The sequence below is a fragment of the Syngnathoides biaculeatus genome, chromosome 1, assembly GCF_019802595.1.
Source record: "Syngnathoides biaculeatus isolate LvHL_M chromosome 1, ASM1980259v1, whole genome shotgun sequence".
In the NCBI taxonomy this organism is placed as follows: Eukaryota; Metazoa; Chordata; class Actinopteri; order Syngnathiformes; family Syngnathidae; genus Syngnathoides; species Syngnathoides biaculeatus.
Window position 1 is genome coordinate 16,565,583 of NC_084640.1, and position 19,716 is coordinate 16,585,298.

The 19,716-nt window shown below is 58.9% G+C and overlaps 3 protein-coding genes across 8 annotated transcripts; 2 read left to right on the forward strand and 1 right to left on the reverse strand.

Moving 5' to 3' along the window:
* Window positions 1-1,368: 1,368 nt before the first annotated feature.
* On the forward strand, window positions 1,369-9,151 carry LOC133502403 (semaphorin-6D-like). Of its 6 annotated transcripts, none has more exons than XM_061823166.1 (21): window positions 1,369-1,551; window positions 3,472-3,640; window positions 3,706-3,820; window positions 3,896-3,953; window positions 4,093-4,149; window positions 4,223-4,324; window positions 4,391-4,481; window positions 4,574-4,696; window positions 4,761-4,849; window positions 4,913-5,002; window positions 5,246-5,373; window positions 5,537-5,668; window positions 5,739-5,894; window positions 5,980-6,153; window positions 6,590-6,733; window positions 6,813-6,896; window positions 7,004-7,059; window positions 7,128-7,181; window positions 7,253-7,443; window positions 7,505-7,618; window positions 7,765-9,151. In XM_061823166.1, exons 2-21 carry the CDS (start codon window positions 3,508-3,510, stop codon window positions 8,449-8,451), a joined length of 2,778 nt encoding a protein of 925 aa, XP_061679150.1. In that variant the 5' UTR covers window positions 1,369-1,551; window positions 3,472-3,507; the 3' UTR covers window positions 8,452-9,151. The 6 variants fall into 6 exon arrangements, with proteins under 6 accessions (XP_061679150.1, XP_061679193.1, XP_061679159.1 ...); XM_061823209.1 differs by having other exon boundaries at window positions 1,370-1,551; window positions 6,813-6,890; XM_061823175.1 differs by lacking the exon at window positions 1,369-1,551 and adding an exon at window positions 1,564-1,692.
* Window positions 8,610-12,637, reverse strand: LOC133502762 (class I histocompatibility antigen, F10 alpha chain-like). Its single transcript, XM_061823974.1, has 6 exons — window positions 12,166-12,637; window positions 11,201-11,467; window positions 10,835-11,116; window positions 10,282-10,587; window positions 9,638-9,823; window positions 8,610-9,572 (listed from the first exon to the last, which is right to left on the reverse strand). Exons 1-6 carry the CDS (start codon window positions 12,323-12,325, stop codon window positions 9,523-9,525), a joined length of 1,251 nt encoding a protein of 416 aa, XP_061679958.1. The 5' UTR covers window positions 12,326-12,637; the 3' UTR covers window positions 8,610-9,522.
* Window positions 12,638-12,657: 20 nt separating this feature from the next.
* Window positions 12,658-18,447, forward strand: LOC133502628 (carcinoembryonic antigen-related cell adhesion molecule 5-like). Its single transcript, XM_061823649.1, has 10 exons — window positions 12,658-12,795; window positions 12,878-13,213; window positions 13,885-14,045; window positions 14,111-14,237; window positions 14,312-14,590; window positions 15,187-15,474; window positions 15,620-15,874; window positions 15,951-16,068; window positions 16,260-16,299; window positions 16,441-18,447. Exons 1-9 carry the CDS (start codon window positions 12,726-12,728, stop codon window positions 16,276-16,278), a joined length of 1,653 nt encoding a protein of 550 aa, XP_061679633.1. The 5' UTR covers window positions 12,658-12,725; the 3' UTR covers window positions 16,279-16,299; window positions 16,441-18,447.
* The last annotated feature ends 1,269 nt before the right edge of the window (window positions 18,448-19,716 follow it).

A 19,716-nucleotide genomic window follows, 5' to 3' on the forward strand; every position in this document is an offset into this window, starting at 1 on the left:
GTAAAAAAAAAAAAAAAAAAAAAAAGGCTTCATCTTTACTGGTAACGATTGGCGAGTGAAGCGATCGAGAGCAGTCGGAGACGGAGGCCTTGCCCGAGGGCACGTCAACGGCGGCCGGTCGCAGTCACATTTGCGCCGCGGCGCCGCTCCTTTGTTTTGCTGGCGGGAGCAAAGCGGCAAGTCGCCGGGAATGATGGGAATGCGGCAGCCGCCAGCGGTGCCAATTTTCTCCAAAACGGAAAGCTGAGACGCGAGCGGACCTCGACGGTTCCGAAAATTTCCTCGGAAAGCGCCAACGTAGTCGCCATCGAGCGTGACTTTGCCGTTTTGAGACGGGCGGGCCTGAAAAACGATGACTCCGACCCTCATATTGCGGAAAATGTATCTCAGATGGCGCCGTCTGCTGCGGGTTCAAGTCCGGCCCCGCCCGCCACATCCCAAAATCACGCCCGACCTCTCGCCCAAAGTGAGCCGTCGGGAGGGGGAAGCGGCTGCCCGGATGCGTCGGGCCGTCCATTCCGACGTCTTTCACGTCGTCAGTCGTCCGCTCCTTCAGATCCGCGACGGGCGCAGCGGGCCCGACGGGAAAGTCGCTGCAAAGGGATTTTGTGTCCCTTTTTGCGGGTCCCAAGGGGGGGGGGGCCTCGGAGCTGATGTTTGATATGCTGATAAACGTGTGCAGAATAGAAAAGGGGTCGCGGGAAGAGGATTGGCGCTGGCGCTCGGCTTCGTGTTGCCGGGCAGATTTGGGCGGGCGGAACGTGCTCGTCGACGGACGCTCGCGTCTTCTTCCTGGTCGACAAACAGGAAAGTCTCCAGAAACCCAGTTGTGGGGTCTCTTTCGCTAACCTTTCTTCTTTCGCAATCGGTCACGGTGGGAAAAAAAAATTCTCGGAGCGTTTCACGGCCAGAATTATTTTCCCGCCGGCGACCGCTCGAGGGCGCGGTCCGCCTTTCGCCCAAATGAGGATAAGCGGCTCGGATGGCTTAGGCATATAAACGTAAGAGCGGTACTCAACAAACGTTCCAAAAATGTTTCCGAAGTCAATAAGAAGCAGACGACGTGGCATCATTTTGGGCCGCAATCGTGTCGATCATCATTAGAAACAAGAAAATTCAAGGCAATTATGAATGCAGGTCCTAATTCAATAAATGAATACTAATCAGACTGAAGAAAGGTGAAAGGTCAAACTTCTTTGCGATCTCAACCCAAAGCCAATGAAACGGCTCGGAGTGAAGGAGGCGGAGCCGAACGCCCGTCGCCCTTGCCGTCCTCTGATTGGCCCCCACGTGTCGGTGGGCGCGGCCTGCCCTGGGAGACGCCGGGGTCTGGGAGGAAGACCGGAAGGAAGGAAGGAAGGAAGGAAGGAGGGAAGGAAGGAAGACCTCCTCCCGTTGCCGCTGCTCCTCCTCTTATTAATCTTTCTCCATTTGCGCCCCGCCCCCCCCAATTCCTCCACTCGTGCTCGTGGACCGCCAAGCGCTTGCAAAGCCTCCGATGATGATGATGATGATGACGACGATGATGTCTCGCGACGCGGACGTCCATCGGTAAGTCGGGCCGATTCTTGAAAGGTGCCAATCACGCGGCGTCGAACCACCGGCAAGGCTGAGCGACGTGACGTCATCGACGGCTCGGGTCGGGGTTATAGGTCACCGAAGTTCAACGTGCAGGCAGGAAACGCCGACGAGGTGATGAAATGCGCACGAGGTTACACAAGAGTCATTTTTTTTGTTGTTGTTTTGGGGGGGGGGGGGGGCAGATATTTGCTCGCTATCACCGATTCGACTGCAGGGCGGTCTGAGCCCGGACGGATTTGGTCCATTGCAGCCAGAAATGTCTGGATGCAATTTCGCAACCGACTTTTTTTCTCCGCTTGTAATGATGGAAGTTGCGCTGAAGCTCGCAACAATTTGCAGCTGCGGTCCTCAAAGTGTTGGGAATCGAACTCGGTAGTGATTTTATTTTGGGGCGGGGTGCGCTTCAAACTGGGAAGGAGGCGGCCCGCGACCGAAAGCGTCTTTGCCTCCGTCGATCCGTTTCGATTCCCGCACCAGCGAAACGCTTCCGTACGTCGGACAGGAAGCGCCCGAGTTTGGCGCCGTGTGTGCGCGATATTGAACAGTTGGCAGACTTTGTGGATGAGTCAAGTTATTGATCGATTTCTCCATCGATGCACGGAAGATCCGCAGACTCGGATCAGGTGACGGAGCGACTTTTGGCTGCGGCCAAACGGAATCGTGTCGTTGGGTCCGCGGGAAAATGGAAAAATGGCTTCCGCCGACTTCCAAAAAAGTGACCGCGACTCTTTGTTTGTCGTCTTTCCGGATCCGGCGGGCGTCGTCGTTGAGCCGCCTCGATTCCTTTCGGAGTTGGTGGCCATCTTGTTTCGGGTCGGTGCCGCCGAGCGATAACCATCCCAAAGGTGGGCCGGACGGCGTCGGCTGAAGTGGGTGGGCGGAGTCACCGGGGGGAGGTCAAAGGTCACCAGGAAGACCAATTGCAGTCACCGGTCACCTCACCGCTTTGTACTTGCAGCTGATCCCAATGAAGGCCGGGGGAGGCGTGGCACGCCAACAGACGTGTGCCCTGCGGCCTTCATCTGTCCGTCCGTCCGTCCGTCAGTTTATTCCATTTTTTTCCCTTCCTTTTCTTTCTCTCTTTCCCTTTTCCCTTCCCTCCCTCGTGCCACAAACGAATGAGACGCGTTGACGTCAGTTTGCACGTCGTCGTCGTCGTCGATCAGCGTGCGCGTTGATGAAGATTTAAGCCTTTTAAATAATCCCACGATCCAGTAATTATCTTGAGTTTGTTTGTTTTTTTGTCTCCTTCCTTGCTCCTTTTTCACTTCGTTGGAGGGGCAGCACGAGTTGACCTCGGTTGGCGGGAGGAGGCCAGACAGGGATTAGATTAGCGATCCAGGTCGGGGGGTGTCCCCGCTGTGCCGTCGCATCTTCGCTAATCCGATCTCGTCCAAGTTCTTCAGGTTTTACAGGCAACCGCCACGTCTCATCTCCCGCTTTGCGTTTCCCGGCGCGCTCAGCGGGGCACTCGGCCCAGAAGCTTGAAAAGCAGGTCAAAGGTTGCGGCGTGAGTCACGTGACCCGGGCAAGGGCGAGCAGATGGCCATGCTAACGTTAGCGCGCCGCTAATGCAGCAGATGAGCTTTAGAAGATTAGCGAGAGCTTCCTAGGAAGGAAGGAAGGAAGAAGGACAAGAAGATCCACCCGAGAAGTAGAGTGGGGGGGAAATGGGCCACGTAAAGGGAAGTCAACGCAAGAAAATGACAGGAAGTAGACTGGAAGTCAACAGGAAGACTGCAACTTCACCTGCAAGCCAACAAAGAAATGGGTGTTGTTGTTGTTGCGGGTGTTTGTCAGGTCACGCGACTTTTGCTTGACGTTCACGCGTCGAGCGGTCGCCACGGGGAGCAGCCGGCCAATCACACGCCATTCGGCTTTTCTCCTCAGCCGCCGACACCCGCGATGAGCCGCTGACCCCGCAAGATGCCCCCGGCCGACGGGTCGCCGGAGCGGACGCCGCCTCGCGCCCGGCCCGCGCTGCTCCTCTTGGCTTCCTGTTTCCTGTGCGCCTCGTCGTCCTTCCCGCGAGATCTGGACGCCATCAGCGTGGTGGACGGTGAGCGCGCGCCGGCGGTCGCGTCTTCCGGCTCCGCGCTCAACGTGGTGCGTGCGTCATTTTAGGATCCGGCGGTTTTGCGACGTTCCAAAGTCTGCTGCGGGACGACGACGCGCTGCGTCTCGGGCTGGACTTCCAGGGGATGACGCGGGTCAAGCGCGCGCTGTTCGTCTGGGCCAGGTCGGCGCCCGCCCGCAGGACGTGTGTGTTGTTGTTGTTGTTGATGATGCCTGCCTTTGTTTTGTCGCATGTCAGGGATCACGTGTTTGCTGTCAACTTGACGACGGCGGCGGAGGCCTTCGTACCGCAGACGGTGAGTTCCAAAGTCCGTCTGGTCACGTGACGGTAGTCCGATCGGGGACTCGGGAGGCCGGTTCGCGGCCCCCCTGAGGATGAGCGGCTCGGAAACGGGACACGGACGGCAGGAAGTTGACGTGAGCTTTCTGTTCCAGAAGCTGACGTGGCGTTCCACAGACGTCAGCAAGTGCGCCGTACGGGGGAAGAAGCGCGTGAGTTTGGGCGACGCGCCTTCTCCAAGTCGGGTTAGCTTAGCTAAGTCGGCGTTGGCCGTTTCTTCGTCAGGACGAGTGCTACAACTACATCAAGGTTTTGGTGGCGCGGGACGACGAGACGCTGTTCGTGTGCGGGACCAACGCCTTCAACCCGTCGTGCCGGAACTACAAGGTAGACCGAGGCCTGACCTTTTGACCTCGGGGTGACCCGGCCGTGACATTGCGGGAACGTCGGCAGATGAGCACGTTGGAGCAGGTGGGGCCGGACTTGCCCGGTCAGGCCCGCTGCCCCTTCGAGTCGGGCCAGTCCAACGCGGGAACGTTCGCGGGTAACGCGGGCCCGTCGGCCCGGCCCCCGTGCCGTTTGGGCGTGGCGTGGCGTGGCGTGGGCGTGACCTCTGACCTCTGACCTCGACGCCAGGCGGAGACTTCTACTCGGCCACCGTGACGGACTTCCTGGCCAGCGACTCGGTCGTCTACCGGAGCCTCGGGGAGGGCCGGCCCGTCCTCAGGACCGTCAAGTACGACTCCAAGTGGCTGCGAGGTGGGCGTCGCCCTCGTCGTGGTGACGTTTTCGTATTATTTCGTAATGTCATCGCCCGTCGCAGAGCCTCGCTTCCTGCACGCCGTGGACTACGGGAGCTACGTCTACTTTTTCTTCAGCGAGATGGCGGCCGAGTACACCACCCTGGGGAAGGTTGGTAGGAACGAGCGGTCGCCGTGACCGGACGCCGCCGAGCTCTGTCTGTCGTCCCCGCAGGTCTTCTTTTCCCGGGTGGCCAGAGTCTGCAAAAACGACAACGGCGGCTCTCCCAGAGTTCTGGACAAGTACTGGACTTCTTTCCTCAAGGTGAACTTTCACTCGCACGACAGGAAGCGCCGGTAGGGCGCAAAACAGGAAGCGTCGATTTGACGGCGGCGGCGGCGATGTGACGCGGAACGGGAAGTTGACGACGTGCCGGTCGGCTAAACGGGAAGTCGGTGGCGTGGGTTTGACCGCTAACAGGAAGTTGTTCACGTGCACGTGCCGCGCCAAAGTCAATCCAGACGCGACGCCTGACGGGAAGCGGGCACCGTTGTTGTGTCGCCTCAGGCTCGTCTGAACTGTTCCCTTCCCGGAGATTCTCTCTTCTACTTCGACGTCCTGCAGTCGCTGACGGGCATTCTGCACATCGACGGACGGCCCACCGTGCTGGCGGTCTTCACCACGCAGGCTAACAGGTCCTCGCTCGGCGAAGCTGACGGCTAGCAAAACATAAGCTAACAATCGGGTGCCGATCCAGGCCGAAGCTAAGCTAACAGTTGGGCGCTACGCTGAAAAAGCGACCGACGGGAAGTGAGCCGCAGGTCGCGGCTCGCCGCTGACTCGTTTTGTGTGCCGCAGCATTCCCGGCTCGGCGGTGTGCGCCTTCCACATGGACGACGTGGAGAAAGCCTTTAGCGGGAAGTTCAAAGAGCAGCGCGCCGGCGACGCGCCGTGGACGGCCGTGCCCGAGGACGCGGTGCCCAGCCCGCGGTTAGACCTCCCGCGCTCCACACGCGACGGAATCGTCCGCTCGGTGATAACGTGGCATCCCTTCTCGCAGGCCCGGCGCGTGCGCCGGCGACGCCTCGGCCGCCGACTTCAAATCCTCGGTCGATTTCCCGGATGAGACGCTGTCGTTCATCAAATCTTACCCGCTGATGGACGAGGCCGTGCTCGCCGTCAACCGGCGGCCATTTTACACCAGGACCGCCAGCAGGCAAGGAGACGCGCGCGGCCATGTTTTCCCTCCTTCCTTCGGGAGCTAAGCTAGCTCGATGCGGCGTCCGCGGGCTCCCCGGCAGGTCCAAGCTGACGCGGATCGCGGCTGACGTTTCGGCGGGTCCGTACAAGGACCGCACGGTGGTGTTCTTGGGCTCCGAGGACGGCCGGGTGGCCAAGGTCCTGGCCTCGGCGCTTCACGGAGACCCGGTGGGCTCCAAACTCCTGGAAGACATCCACGTCTACGACCGTGACAAGTGAGACGCGCGATGCTAACGGCAGCTCCCACGCTAGTTTCTCGAAGTCGTCGTTGCTCAGCTAAAAGCTAAACGCTGGCCCAGTGTTCAGTCGGATTTTTTTTTTTTTTTTCATCTCCCGCCGTAGTCTCTCATCTCCTGACAGTCCAGTCGGCAAAAAGGGAAATTTGTGCTTTTTTTTTTTTTTTTTTTTGTGTGGACTGTAAGACACAAATAGGCCTGCAAACGCTCGGAAAACAGTACAAACGCATTGAAAAAAATTACACAAACGGGACGGAAGGAAGGACTGTACTAAAAATCTGCAATTTTTTATCTTCAGTACTGTTACATTGTCGGTCTCCCTGTGTCGCGCCAGCACTCGTAGCGGATTTCATGTCGCACGTTAGCAGTCAGCTAACGCCGAGTCAAAGTGTCAACGGTGCGCAAACGTCCTCAGGTGCGACCTCGGCGTCCAGGAGGAGGACCGCAGGGTTTTGGCCCTGGAGCTGGACAAGGAGCACCACGCCTTGTTCGTGGCCTTCCGCGGCTGCCTCGTCCGCGTGCCGCTGAGCCGATGCGGACGTCACGGCGCGTGCAAGAGGTTAGATGTTCGAGCGCCGCCCGCCCGCTCGCCCGTTTTCACGTGAAAGGCGCCGGCGGGCGGCTGTGCTGTCTGGCAGGGCGTGTCTGGCCTCCCGCGACCCCTACTGCATCTGGCTGCGCACGGGAAGTTGTGCCGACGTGGCGCCCGGCTTCAAGTACGTGTGCGTGTCGCTTCCTGATCCGTGTATCCAATCCTGGAGCCGAAACAATTCATCGAATAAAGTGGTTTGACGCCTGCCGCCGTTCGACTCCTCCTCTCCGTCGGCAGGGCGGGCTTCGAACAAGACATCGAGGGAGACCACTCGGAGGCCGCCGCCTGTCACGGTGAGATGCGGCGCCGCCTGCGGCGCGTGCGGGTACAAAAACCGAAAGTTCTTCTTCCGTTTGCGCAGCCGACATCTTGGCGACGTCTCGTGACCGGGACCCGCCCGCTGACTCCACTTACAGTAAGCCCCGCCTCCCGACCTTCCCTCGTCGGGTTCCAACGCGGCACCGAAACGGCCGCCGCGCGTTTCAGGTGTCACGGGCGCCGACGGAGATCCGGCGTCTCACGTCCACTACACGCTGCTGATCGCCTGCGTGCTGCTGGCCTTCGTCCTGGGGGCAACGCTGTCGGGCCTCCTGGCGGCGCGGTTCCGGAACGGGAAGTTCACCAAGGACCCGGAGGCGTCGCTGCCCCTCGGCGGGCTCCCGGACGCCGCGTCGCAGGTGAGCTGCGGAGTCGGGGGGGGGCGCGGAATCGGGAAGTGATGAGCTTGGTCTCCCGCAGGAGGACAAAAGGGGCGCCTCGCCCCACCCGCAGACGCACGCGTGGCCGGCGTCCGACGGCCCGATTGCGCGCCGGCCGATTCCCGCGGCGGAGCCCCGAGTCGGCCCGAAACCGGTACGCGGTGCTGGATCTGGACTCCTCCCCCCTGTCCCTGTGAAGCGGCCACGACGGGAACATTTCAAAATTCAGCGGCGGCGGGGCGTGTCTTTTCCGGTATTGACCAATCCTAACCCCTCCATATTTCCCACACTTTTGTACAGTTGGTCTCCTCCGGCGTGGCGGACGGCGACCCCTCAGCTCCTCCCACGCCCAACTCGGACCCGGAACGGCGCCGCGCGCCTTCGGGGCCCGGGTCGGACGCGTCTGCGCTTGACGAGCTTCTGAAGCACATCCAGCAGGGCGGCGGCGGCGGCGGCATCAGGGTCCTGACGTCCACTTCCGCAGGACTTCATCATCATCATCATCATCATCACCACAACCATCACGGCGGCAAGACGCGATCCCACAGCTTTAATCGCAGCCGTCACCACGGCAACCAGCAGCCGGTCTCCGGGACCCGAGCGCTACAACGGAACGCTCACGCCGCGACGCCGGTCCGCCCCCGAGGCGCCGCCCCCGTCAAGACGGCCGGCGGCCTGCCGCGCCATCATAGCTTCAGCCAGCGGGGGGCGCCGCCGCCGCTCCACCGCTTCCTGCTCAGAACCAACACGGCGGCCGCCGACGGACCCCCTGCCCCGCCCGCCGCCCGCGGGGGACGCCAGAGGGCGGCGGCGGCCCGGGCCTGCCTGACGCGCCAACACAGCTACAGCGAAGGAGCGCACGCGCAGCGCGGGAGCATCTCTCAGGCTAACGGCGTGCGCCGCGCTGTCTCACTCAAGCCCAAAGTGCCGCCCAAACCTCTGTTCCTGCCCAACGTGTCCGCCTCGTCGGGATCGTCCGGACGCTGAGGCAACGGAGGAGCCTCAATGACGCGTTTCGGCTGAGGTCGCCCGGGGACGGTCCAGGTGCTGAAGCGGCAGAGCGTCCGCAGAAGACACGTCCTGCCCCTCCCCCCCCCGGCGACGGCAACCGCCGGATTCGCCCCGCCCCGCCCCCCCCTCCAACTTTCGGACCATCCTGGCGGGACGGAGCTAATGGCGCAAATTAGGATGCTAAGCTAATTGAGTTGAAAAAAAGCGCCACCGTTTGTCAATCATTGAGGATGTCACTTTGGATTCAGGAAGTCGTCAGGGGGAAATTTCATCGCTGACCTCAGCTTGTTATAACAACTTGTGGCATTTCTTTATTCTTCTGTTTTAAGAGTATTTATGTCAGTAAGAATTTTAAAAGACACCAGTAAGTAAGTCACGCGAGCGCACACTTCAACGGGTTGCAGTATTTTGAGAGGCCAGTTAGCCGACAACTTTGCGTCCTCCGTGACAATTATGTACAGAATACACAATCGATACTTGGCACGCTTACTTTTCGTGGGGGGGGGGGGGAATACGTCAAGGAGGCAACTGGTGCAACGTAAGCACGTCGGCAGTGAGCTTCCGGGTCGGGACGTTAGCGCGTTTTGGGGGTGGTCACGTGACCTCGTCGTCTTTAATTTTCGTCGCCACCTTGCAGAGGCTCCGAGGGGCCGACGATACCTCCCCCGTAAAACAACAAACGGATTAATAAAGTGCAAAGTCCGAAAGAAATACTTGAAAGCGGATGACGCAATGTATTCCAGATTCCAGTGAAAAATTCAATATGACTGAAGTGTGCGGGACGGGGTTGAGAAAAGGTCCCGGCCACTGACGTTACCCACGTGCCCAATTTTTTTTTTCCTGATGAAAACAAAACATTTGTAATTCTTTTCTCCGACGGCTGCTGACTGAAATGGTGAGCGGCGACTCCCGAATTTCCTTCCGTGTGTGCAACTGGAAGCTGAAAGCATGAAAAATGAAAACACTCGCTTGGGACGAACACGGAACTGTTCTTCCTGCCACCGGCATAAACAAAGCAACGAGGATACTTTGGAACTTGTCGAAAGGTCAGGCTGGGGACACCTGACTTTGCAACGTCTCCCCCTGCTGGTCACCACCTGCAAATAAAAGGACAAAGCAGCTGTTCATCTCGTCCATCGATCGATGGACGGATTCCGCTCACCGTCGAGGGCGTCATCGCCGGCGTCTGCGTACTCGCGCGGGACGGCGCGTCGCCGCGGCGACGTCTCACCCCCGCGCTGGCTTCGCCGCCTCCTGTAGACGAGAAGGCCGACCCCCGTCGACGCCGCCAGGACGGCGACGATCGCGACGGCGGCCACGACGACGCCGGCGCCGTCCGTGGGCTCGACTGCAAGGCAAAGTTCAGCCGTCACTCGCTCGTCCGCCCAACTTTTGATCACGGAGTCGTCGTTTCGCCACCTTTTTGACTCTCAGTTGGAGCTCAAACTCGATTTCGCGGAATCTTTCATGACCGAGCTTGGAACAGAACAAATTCACGCCCCCCCCCCCCAAAAAAACCAAAAAAACTCACCCCGGCCCATTTTTGAAAGCGAGGAAAACGACACCGGACTGTAAAATCTCACAATTGGAGCTGCAACCATCCAATATTTCAATAATATCTCAGTACTTTGCTGAATGAATTGATTTAAAAAAAAAAAAAAAAACAAAACCTTCACTGAAGAGCAACGTAGCTGAAAGTCCCACACGCACACACTAGATAAGGGCATTTGTGTGCCTTTAAGGGGCGCGGCCAGCCGAACGCGGCTCCGGTCGGCCCGGCTCACCGGGCCTCGACGGCCCCCTTACCGTAGTTGGTTCTGATCTTGGCGGCGTCCAGCTGGGTGACGACGGCCTCGGGAAGCCCGTCGAGGGTGAAGACGCAGGCGTAGCGGCGCCAGTCAGCGGGCGGCACCCCGGCGACCCGCAGGCTCACGGCGAGCTGGAAGGTCCCGTCGTGGTTGCGGAGCAGCTGGCCGTGCTCCACGCGGTCGTCGTGGACCTGCTCGTCGTCGTGCGTCCAGAACACGTCCGCCTTGTCGGGGTGGAAGCCCGTGGCGTGGCACGTGACGGGCGCCGAGGGCCGCGTCTGCAGCAGGGACACCAGGGGGCGCTCTGGGGGGGGGGGGAGAAAAAAACTGCCCTGTGAGGAATGCGCAGCGGGAAATGAATCATTTCATTTTTGGTGACAAATGTGCAAAATGCACAAAAAAAAAAACCCTGTTGGCATTACGGGATGTCGCCGCCGATCTGACGTCGAGGACAAAAACGAAGACGTACTTTGCCGGAAGCAACCTAACCCTACGTTCCACGCGCACCTTCTCTTAGTTCCATACAAGTTGAAAACGGCGCGCGGACTCACGTATCCGGCGCAGGACGTCCTCGCCCAATTCCAGCGTCTCGGCGAGGCGCTGCGGACATTCCCGCAGCAGCCGGTGCTCCATGAACTCCAGCCAGCCGTGGTTTTGGTTCCACTTGCGGCTGGTGGGCTCCAGCTGAGGTTTGAGCGCCACCCACATGCGGCGCTCCACGTCCAGAACCAGCGTGGTGTCGGCGTCGTAGCTGTGGTGGTTGAAGCCCGACGCGTCGCCGCTCTCGTCGTCGTACTCGCAGCCGTGCAGCACCTGGAACACGTGGACGCCGCCTGAGGGCGGGCGGGCGCGCGCGCCGCCGTTAGCCCGCCCGGCGGGGGCTCCGTCGGCCCGCTGTAAAAAGAGAGGCGGCGTACCGTCCGATTGGTTGAACCGCTCCAGGAGGATCGCCATGTTGATGTTGCCAAAGTGTTCCTGTCCTCGCCAGAAGGTCGTCTGCTCCTTCCAGTAGTCGGGGTGTCGGCGGACGACGGCGTGCATCCAGTCCTGCTTGGCCGCCGCCGTCCCGGTGCGGCTGTCGTAATGTTCCGTCTGCACGCCGTCCACCAGCACCGCCGCCGTCACGTGCGGGAGGCGCGGGATGCCGCTGCTCACCGTGTACACGTGCCGCAGAGAGTGCAGGACTGGGAGGCGCGCAACAAACCCGGGTCAGCCTTTTTCGGGGAAACTTCCCCGGCTCGTTTCTATTATTATTATTATTGTTGTTGTTGTTAAAAGTCCGAATGTCGCGGGTCGCGTTTACGTTGCCACCTTTGCTCTATTTGATGAGAAGCGCTTCGATTCATTTGTGACGAAAATGTCAACTTTGCAAACGACCGCCGGACGTCCGGCGTTCCCGGCCGGGAATGAACAAACTTATCCCGCGTTGTCTGCCTTTGGCTCTCGCGACCTCCCGATTCCAGATTGGGCTTTTAAAAGGGAAAATTTCGAGGGCAAGTCTCGGGCCGGGATCGGCTCACGGACGACCGGTGGAGGTCGGAACCTTCCACCGGTAGAATGTGTCGCAGTCGACGCGACCGGGAAGGCCAAAGACGTCTTTTCAACAGGCGCAAATTGCTTTTGGAAACTTTCCTCGAAGAAGGCGCAGAACAGGCCTGACTTGACGTCACTGACGTTTATTTGGCTGGACGCGTTTCAAAGGTCGATCTTGAACGTGTGACCCCGTCACGGGCCACCTATTCGGGAGGACCCACACGAGTAGGCCCAAGTGGACGCGGATGCACGTTGCTCTGGTAACGAACGAACACAACGAACCCGGAGCAAAGCGACTCAAGAAGCTTCGCTTTACTTTCGAGTGGACCGCCATGAAAACCAAACTTACCGGCGGAGGCGCCGTGAAAGCAAAGAAGCAGAATTTGAAAAGAAGCCACTCGCTTCATGTCGCGTCCACGCTCGGCCGGCCGGACAAACTTCATCCGCCAAAGAAGCTCCAAAAAGCAAAAGTCAAAACTAGGCAAGCGTAACACGGAAAGTGACGTCATCACAAGGAGCCCTAATCAGTCCAAATGAAGACAAAATGTCAGGGCAGCGAAACCAACGCACGTACCTAGGTGGCGGCCATATTGGGGAGGGCAAGTACGATGAAGTTCAGGGCGTATTGGAACGCGAGACACTTGACATCCGGTCAAAGATGGCGCAAAACGGGGGAGGGTAGTTTGAAAGGCACGTTCGAGCTCGTTCTTTTGCTTTTCGTTGGTTTTTTTTTTTGGTTTGGTTTTTTTTTTTTTCTTTTCGGAAGACGTGAATGAGCCCCTGCGCGCAGGCTGCCGGCTCCTCCCCTTCGTCCCGCAGTGCGCATGCGCCGACTCACCTGCCGGGGTGTGTCCGCGCGCCGGAGCGGGCGCGGCTCCCGCGGCGCATTTCGCTCCCCGCTCCTCAAAGATGACGATGGCGGCGACGACGACGACGACGGCGGCGACCGCCATCGTCGCGCTTTTGCTCGGCATGTCGGGTAATCGTCGGGAACGCGCCTCCCGCCGCTCGCAGGTAAAATTGCCAGGTCCCGACTGAGCGGTACCGAACCTCGCACGCAGGGTGGCGGAGCGCGGCGGCGCGGGACATCCTCCCGCCGGGCCCCGTGGACGCCGCGGTGGGCAAGAACGTCACCCTCGTCACCCTCCTGCAGAATCCAGAGTACTCGTTCATCATCTGGAACTTCAACGACGGCCGCGAGCAGATCCACGTGGCCACCGTGGGCTCCGCCGGACTCAAGGTGAACGCGCCCTACCTGGGGCGCGCGTCCGTGGACGCCACCAGCGGCGCGCTGCGGCTCAGCGCGCTCACGACGGGCGACAGCGGAGACTTCAGCGTCAGCGTCGTGAACGCGGACGGCGGGACCGAGACCGCCGAAATTCGGTTGCGCGTGCTGGGTGAGTGGGTCGGAATTTCTTTCTCCAAATCTTTGAAGCTCGGGTAAAAGAGTGACGTGCGAATGTCAAACTTTATTGCTTCATCGCGGGGGGGGGGGGGGTGTTGAGCAAGGAAAGCAAGCGGGAAAAAAATGATAAGAAGAAAATCGGCGCACGGACTATTTCCCCGGGCGGAGGGATAGCTCTCGGCTCACCTTCGGGCTTCGATCGCGAACATTCCGGGCGTGTCATTTCCCCTCCGTTCGCACCTTCTGCGTGCCGTGGCGGTGACGCCATATCCGGATTTTTGGCCCCGCCGCACCCCCCGCAGCGTTTGACGACGGGGACTGCTTTCCTTGGCGGAAGGATCGGCCATTAGGTGTGAGTTGTCTCGCCCCTTCCCCCCCCCCCCCCCCCCTTAATTAAAGAAAAGCTGAGCCAAAAAGTAAGCCAACATTTTCTCCACAATTTTGAGACGAGTTGCGTGGAATCAAATGAAATGAGCTCAACGTTTTGCACTTGGTTGGAATCGCACGCAGGCTTTTATTTTGAAAAGTTTGCAAAGGCACTCGGCCGAGCCAAAGCGATCGACAAACGGGAGGCGCAAAAGTTTGGGATTCGTTCGGGTTGACGACGGGCGGAACGCTGGCAGGCAAAAGGTCGGCTCTCACGGCGGGCGCGTCGCTCTTCAGAACCGGTGTCGGACGTGCTGGTGAGCGCTGACTTGGCCGAGGCGGTGGAGCACAACAGCACGCTGGTCCTGTCCTGCGCCGCCAAGGGATCCTTCCTGCGGTTCACCTGGCTCAACGAGACCGAGCCCATCGACGACGGCGAGCGGCTGTCCGTCGCGCAGGTCGGAGGTCGCCGTCGGCCGCGTCCCGTTTCCGCCTCTGAGCGCCGCTCGCGTTTTGCCCGCAGAGCGAGACCAGCAGTCAGCTGATGATCGCGCGCATCCTGCGCACCGACCTGGCGCGACCCATTTTTTGCAGCGCCGCCAACCAACTGGACACGGAGAAGAGCGCCCCCTTCAGCCTGCCCGTCCACTGTGAGTACGGCGGCGTTCCGTCCGCGCGCCTCCTTTCCTTCGTCGGACCTACAGCCGACCTCCGTTGCGTCCAGACGGTCCGGACGAGGTCACCGTCACGGCCTCCGACCCGTCCCCGTTCGTCCGGGCCGACTCCGACTTCAACCTGACGTGCGCGGCGGGGTCCGCCCCGGCGGCCACCTTTGCGTGGTACCAGAACGAGACCCTGATGGACTCCGTCGGAGCCGTGCTGCCGCTGGAGGCCGTGCGGCGGCGCCCCCTGTGGCGGGAAATGAGCCAGTACACGTGCAGAGCCGCCAACGCCAAGACGGGGCGAGTCGTCTCGTCCCCCGCCGTCTCCTTCGCCGTCGTGGGTGAGTCGCCCCGCGAGGCGGAAGGCAGCCGTTCGCCCCCCCCCAATCTGTTCACGCTTGCGGAAACCTGCCGGGCCGGTCCGGTCCGGTCCGTGTGTGTGTTTTGTGGGTGTGTCGGCTGCGCGCATAAATTCTCCCCCGGAGACTTTTGCTCATTTCTTCGTCTTCTGCTTGCGCGACGACCAAAGTCCTGCGTTCGAAAATGAGTGCGTCACTTTGGATTTGGACATCATTCATCATTGATCGATCTGTCGAGAAGTCAAACCTTTTTTCCGATCACCTCGTTGATGCTTTGTTGAAAAACAGGATTGGATTTGAAATTGCCGGTGCAGAAAAATGGATTGTGATTGACTTTGCTGATTTGGTCCAGCGATGGCTTTTCCAAGTCGGCAAAACGCAAGAAAATTCCGAGTTTTCAGAATAAGTGGCGGAAAATCTTGCCCCGCACGCGACCATCGATCGGACGTGGATTATTTGCGACGTCCGACGAATCCTTTCATCGTTGCGCTCGAAAGTGGGAAAAAGTGCAAGAATGAAGCGGCGGCCGTGCGTCTGCATCGCGGTATCCGGAATTGAACCTTCCCGTCTCCATCCAGAAGCGCTGTCGGGCGCGCTGCTGAGCGGCCCGGCCCCCGACGCCGTCCTCCTGGCCGGCGAGCACTCGGCCAACCTCAGCTGCCGGGCGGCGGCGGGCGTCGCGGACCGAAGGACGTGGCTAAAGGACGGCCGGCCCCTGGCGACCGACGGCGGCCGCGTGAGCGCGGCGCCCGACGGCTCCTGGCTCAGCTTGGCGCCGCTGCACGGGGACGACAACGGGCGCTACGCGTGCCGCCTCGCCAACGCCGTCAGCGAGCTGGAAGCCGTCTACGAGCTGCTGGTCAACTGTGAGTGAGCCCCCACTTGGCCAAAGCAGAAGATTCGCCATCGCGTCCCAAAAACGCCTCTGCCGACGAAAAATGCTCATCTTTCCCCGGTTTTGTGGAATGATTTGAAGTGGAAACGGGTCCCAAAGATTTTGCCCTTCCGCAGACGGACCCGAGGGGGCGACGGTGAGCGGCGAGAGCGCGGTGGAGGTGGGCGACGCCGTCACCCTGCGCTGCGCGGCCGCGTCCGTCCCCCCCGCCAACTTCACTTGGACGTTCAACGGGACGCTGAGCGGCGTGGAGACGCCCACGTACGCCATCGCCGAGGCCGTCTACAAGAACGCGGGCGCTTACGCGTGCCGGGCCCACAACGCCGTCACCGGCAAGAACGCTTCGTACACGCACAGGCTGGCGGTCAAAGGTGAGACGGCGCCGGGTCGGCTCGCTTCGGCGGGGCCTTTTGGGTTCACGGTCGCAACCCGACTGTCGTGCTTCAGAGGAGGGCACGCTGGACGAAGGCCTCTCGGACGGCGCCATCGCGGGCATCATCATCGGCGTCCTGGCCGCCTTGGGCGTGGCCGTCGGGGTCGTCCTCTACTGCAGACAGAAAGTTCCGTAAGTATTTGTTGGTGCTGCCGCTGTGGAGATGACATTTTAAGAAAAATGAAGTCAAACGCAAACGAGAGCAAAAATTTTGGTGACTGATTGTTCGTGGTAGCCCCCCCACTTTGAAACCCAACTGGCCTCACTGGACCCTGCCCCATCCCTGACGTTTTTATTGGTCGCTCGTCTTTTTCTCTCTTCAGGGTGGAGTCGCCGTACTAGCGGGCGTCGCGCACGCAACCGGTGAGTCTGTGAGCCGCTCGCGCGTGTTGTTGTTGCCACGGTTACCGTTGAGATGGCCGCTCATCAGGCCGTCGGGGGCGAAGGAACGCGAATTGTGGGAAACGCTTCAGCCTCACGCTTGTTGTTTGTGCGTTTTTGTAGGAGCTTCCAGTCCAAACGCCAAAGTTGCGGCGTCTCCCCGCTGCATTCCGGACGCACCACGCCGACTTTTGGTCCGTGGCGGCGCCCTCTTCCTCGTCCTGTCCGTTGTCTGGTTTGTCGTCTTCAACGTGAACGCCGCCGCCCGCCTTGTTTCCGCCCCGCCCGCTGCTGCGACTCCTAAAAACCTGACGTCCGTATTTCTTTATTTGCCTCCACAGCCAAGAGCGGTTTTTTTTTCCCCCCACACTTGACCACCAAAAATCATGAAATGACCAAAGTGAAAAGGTGTAATTCCACTTCTCTCCCGGAGGGGCAGCACTAAGCAACGCGCTCAATCCCAGCAACCTTTAAACGTGAACCGCAGGGGCACCCGACGGGTCGAGCGAGCGCCGTCTTCTCGTCCATCTCCGAGGCACTTCCGGTCGATTGGTGAACGAGCGGCAAAAATGTTTTTAAAAATCCATCCGTCATCGCTCGATTGAGGCGTGGGCGACACGTCGAGCGATCGACCGATCCGGGCCACTTCCCGACGTGTCGCTGCTAGCAAGATGGCTTCCTACGGTGTCGCTGCGTTGCCCCTCCCCCGTCGTTCCAAAATTGACTCGTGGTAAAAGATGCTCCACGCAAATATCACCACAGTCGGGCTACAAATTCGAACAAATGTTGCTCCCCCCCTCTAAAAATTATTAAGTATTTTCTCAAAGCAGGCCCGACAGAAGGGGGGGGGGGGGGTCTCTGTTTAAAAGAAACAAAAATGATTTCTCTTGTCCCACGGGCGCCATTTTTTATGGAGGGTCAGCACACGATTTGCAGGTTCAGCAACGTGGCTCGCGTGTGCGCGACATTGCTGAACCTGTGACCCCTGACCCCTGACATCCACCCCGCACACATGCGCGGATGCAGTGGGCGGGGCTGTGCCGGGACTTGGCGGGAAAGCAGCGTTTCATTTTTTTGTACATATGGATTTGGTCTTTGTGTGAGCGCTGAAGTATTTATTGTGTGAAAAGCGGCGGCGGCGGCACGTTGGCGCTTTGTCACGTGACCTGTCGATCCACACCGCCAAGCGCGGCTCGCTTCCACGAGTTGTTTTTTTGTTTTGTTTTTTTCATGGCTTTGAAGACAAAATGTTTGCATTTTTTGTTGTGGGTTGAAGAGAATAAAAAGGGAAGTCGTTCCCCGCTTTGACACAAAGCCACCAATCGGAGTGCGCGTGTGTGTTTGAAGCGGCCAATGGCAGCGCGAGGCGGCAACCGCGCTCGAGTCCCGACACGGACTCTCGGGAATGTGTCGGTCGCCGTGACAACCAAAGACCTTTTTTTTCTGATTTGTGCAAGTTGCTCCACGTGGCCTCCAAAGCTGGTTTTTGGAATCGCACATTCCTGGCTGGCGTGTCGGCGCTCGTCGCTTTTTGTTTGGCTTTAGTGCAGTCTTCTCTTGGTGGCGGGGGGGGGGGGGGGGGGGGGACAGACCGTGCATTTCCACTTTGTTCCTCAGGAGGCGCCACTGAGTGGTCTCTCTTTTTTTTGTCCTCCTCTTCCGTCCACGACTTTATCCGTCCAGCGGTGGACAAACGTGACTTTGGATGTGAGACCGAACGACTTGCGGGGTGCAAGCAAATGTCCTTACCGGTTGTTGGCCACCGGAGGGCGCACAAGCAACATTTTCTGTTTCTCAGCCACATTCCGTGCAGATCTACAATGAAAATATTGCTAATTGTCGGAGGCCACAGACGTGCTCGAAAGACCTGAAAGCGGTTGAACTTTTTCCAGGACTGTATTCCAAAGCGGCTTTTTTGGCTATTTTTTCGCTTGCGCTCGACGTTTCCCGTCAAACTGCCACATTTTAGTAAGTTATTATTATCTCGTGTGACTTGAAGCACGCGTGATCGTCAAGATTGTAAACGAGCTGAAATGTGAGCCTGATGTGTCTGTGTGGATTGTAATATTTCAAAATGAGAAGCCTCTTGGATTCAATGTGAAATGTCTTCAATAAATAAGAAGATGCAACCCCCGCAGGTGACCTTTTGAAAATGATAATACATCAACTTTCTCAGGCGCTTTTCAAAAAGACACTTGACACACGCACACAAAAAAAAAAAAAAAACCAGCAACAATGAGGTCGTGATGAGGCGAAGCACGAGAACCAGCGTCGGCGGCCGACTGCACGCGGACGGACGGACGGACGGACGGCTCCGTTGCGGCGGTCCCAAGTCCAGACCCACGGAAGGAGCCGGGCGGGCTCTCGGTGGCCGGCCACGGCGACAGGAAGGTTGGGAGGAAGCCGAGCGTCGGAAGCGGGCTCAGCGGAGATCCCAGACGCTGAGCTGGAAACCGACCCCGGTCGGACCTTTGGCCGCAGTGCGGCGATGAGTCCGCTCCATTTTTATCAGCGCCAAAGCCTTGTAAAAAGAGCGCGACGCCTTTTGGGCCTCCGGCTCGCCCATTCAAATCGTTCTCCTTTCAGAATTTGACACCCGAGGTCCCGGATTAACGCCGAGAATCCCCAAATCAAAGAAAACACATAAATTGGAAATAAAGAAGGAGGGAGGGAGGGTCGACCCGCCCGGCCCGGCCCGACATTCTTGTTCGGCGTTGCGCCAAACGATTCCCTCCTTCTCGCGTCTTGGACATTCCGCAGCTTGATTCGTCCCGACGTGTCGGCGCTGGCTGTTCGCTCCGCTCCGTTGCCCAACGTTGGCGTCGTTCGCAACGTGACCCGTTCGTCAGCGTTCCCGCGCGCAAACCCATTTTCTGTTGCGCTTATTCTCACTAACGCCGTTTGATATCATCGGCGTCAGGAAGCAACGACGATTGCCGCGAGCCTTGTGAGGATGAGCGGCTTGGATCACCGACAGATGGATGTTTATTAAGCGTCTGAAAGACAAAAATAAGCCAGTGGAAGAGCTGAAGTGTCATTTCTGTTCTTCCAAAATTTTCAGTCAAAATCATTAGTGAAATTATTTCAGCTAAGTTTAATTATGCGAAATTATGTATTCACAAATTGTTGGTTGTTATGTACGCTGCGGATGGCGGGTATGGGCCAAATTCTTTTGTAATCATCGTCATCATCCTCATTCTTTGTATGTTTGCTCATTGATTGGATTTTCTGTGCCCATTTCACGTTGATTGCTTTTATTTTTGCTGTTCGAATTGGAGTAAACGGTTTTCTTCCAACAAACGTCGTGGCGCATTATTAATTTTGTCTGAAATGCAAGTGAAGAAGGAAGCACCCGTCAAGATGAGCCCCGTGAGGCCAGTGCCCACAAGAAGAGGTCAC

Bases quoted from the DNA above. Each gene is read 5' to 3' on its own strand.
- LOC133502403 (XM_061823166.1), top strand. From the start codon at position 3,508: ATGCCCCCGGCCGACGGGTCGCCGGAGCGGACGCCGCCTCGCGCCCGG. The intron at 4,325-4,390 runs GTAGACCGAGGC...GAACGTCGGCAG, and splicing joins CGTCGTGCCGGAACTACAAG to ATGAGCACGTTGGAGCAGGT. The intron at 6,734-6,812 runs GTTAGATGTTCG...GCTGTCTGGCAG, and splicing joins CGTCACGGCGCGTGCAAGAG to GGCGTGTCTGGCCTCCCGCG.
- LOC133502762 (XM_061823974.1), bottom strand. From the start codon at position 12,325: ATGACGTCACTTTCCGTGTTACGCTTGCCTAGTTTTGACTTTTGCTTT. The intron at 11,117-11,200 runs GTACGCCGCCTC...GCCCGCCCTCAG, and splicing joins GCGGTTCAACCAATCGGACG to GCGGCGTCCACGTGTTCCAG. The intron at 9,824-10,281 runs GTAAGGGGGCCG...TTTGCCTTGCAG, and splicing joins CAAGATCAGAACCAACTACG to TCGAGCCCACGGACGGCGCC.
- LOC133502628 (XM_061823649.1), top strand. From the start codon at position 12,726: ATGACGATGGCGGCGACGACGACGACGACGGCGGCGACCGCCATCGTC. The intron at 13,214-13,884 runs GTGAGTGGGTCG...GTCGCTCTTCAG, and splicing joins AATTCGGTTGCGCGTGCTGG to AACCGGTGTCGGACGTGCTG. The intron at 15,475-15,619 runs GTGAGTGAGCCC...GCCCTTCCGCAG, and splicing joins CTACGAGCTGCTGGTCAACT to ACGGACCCGAGGGGGCGACG.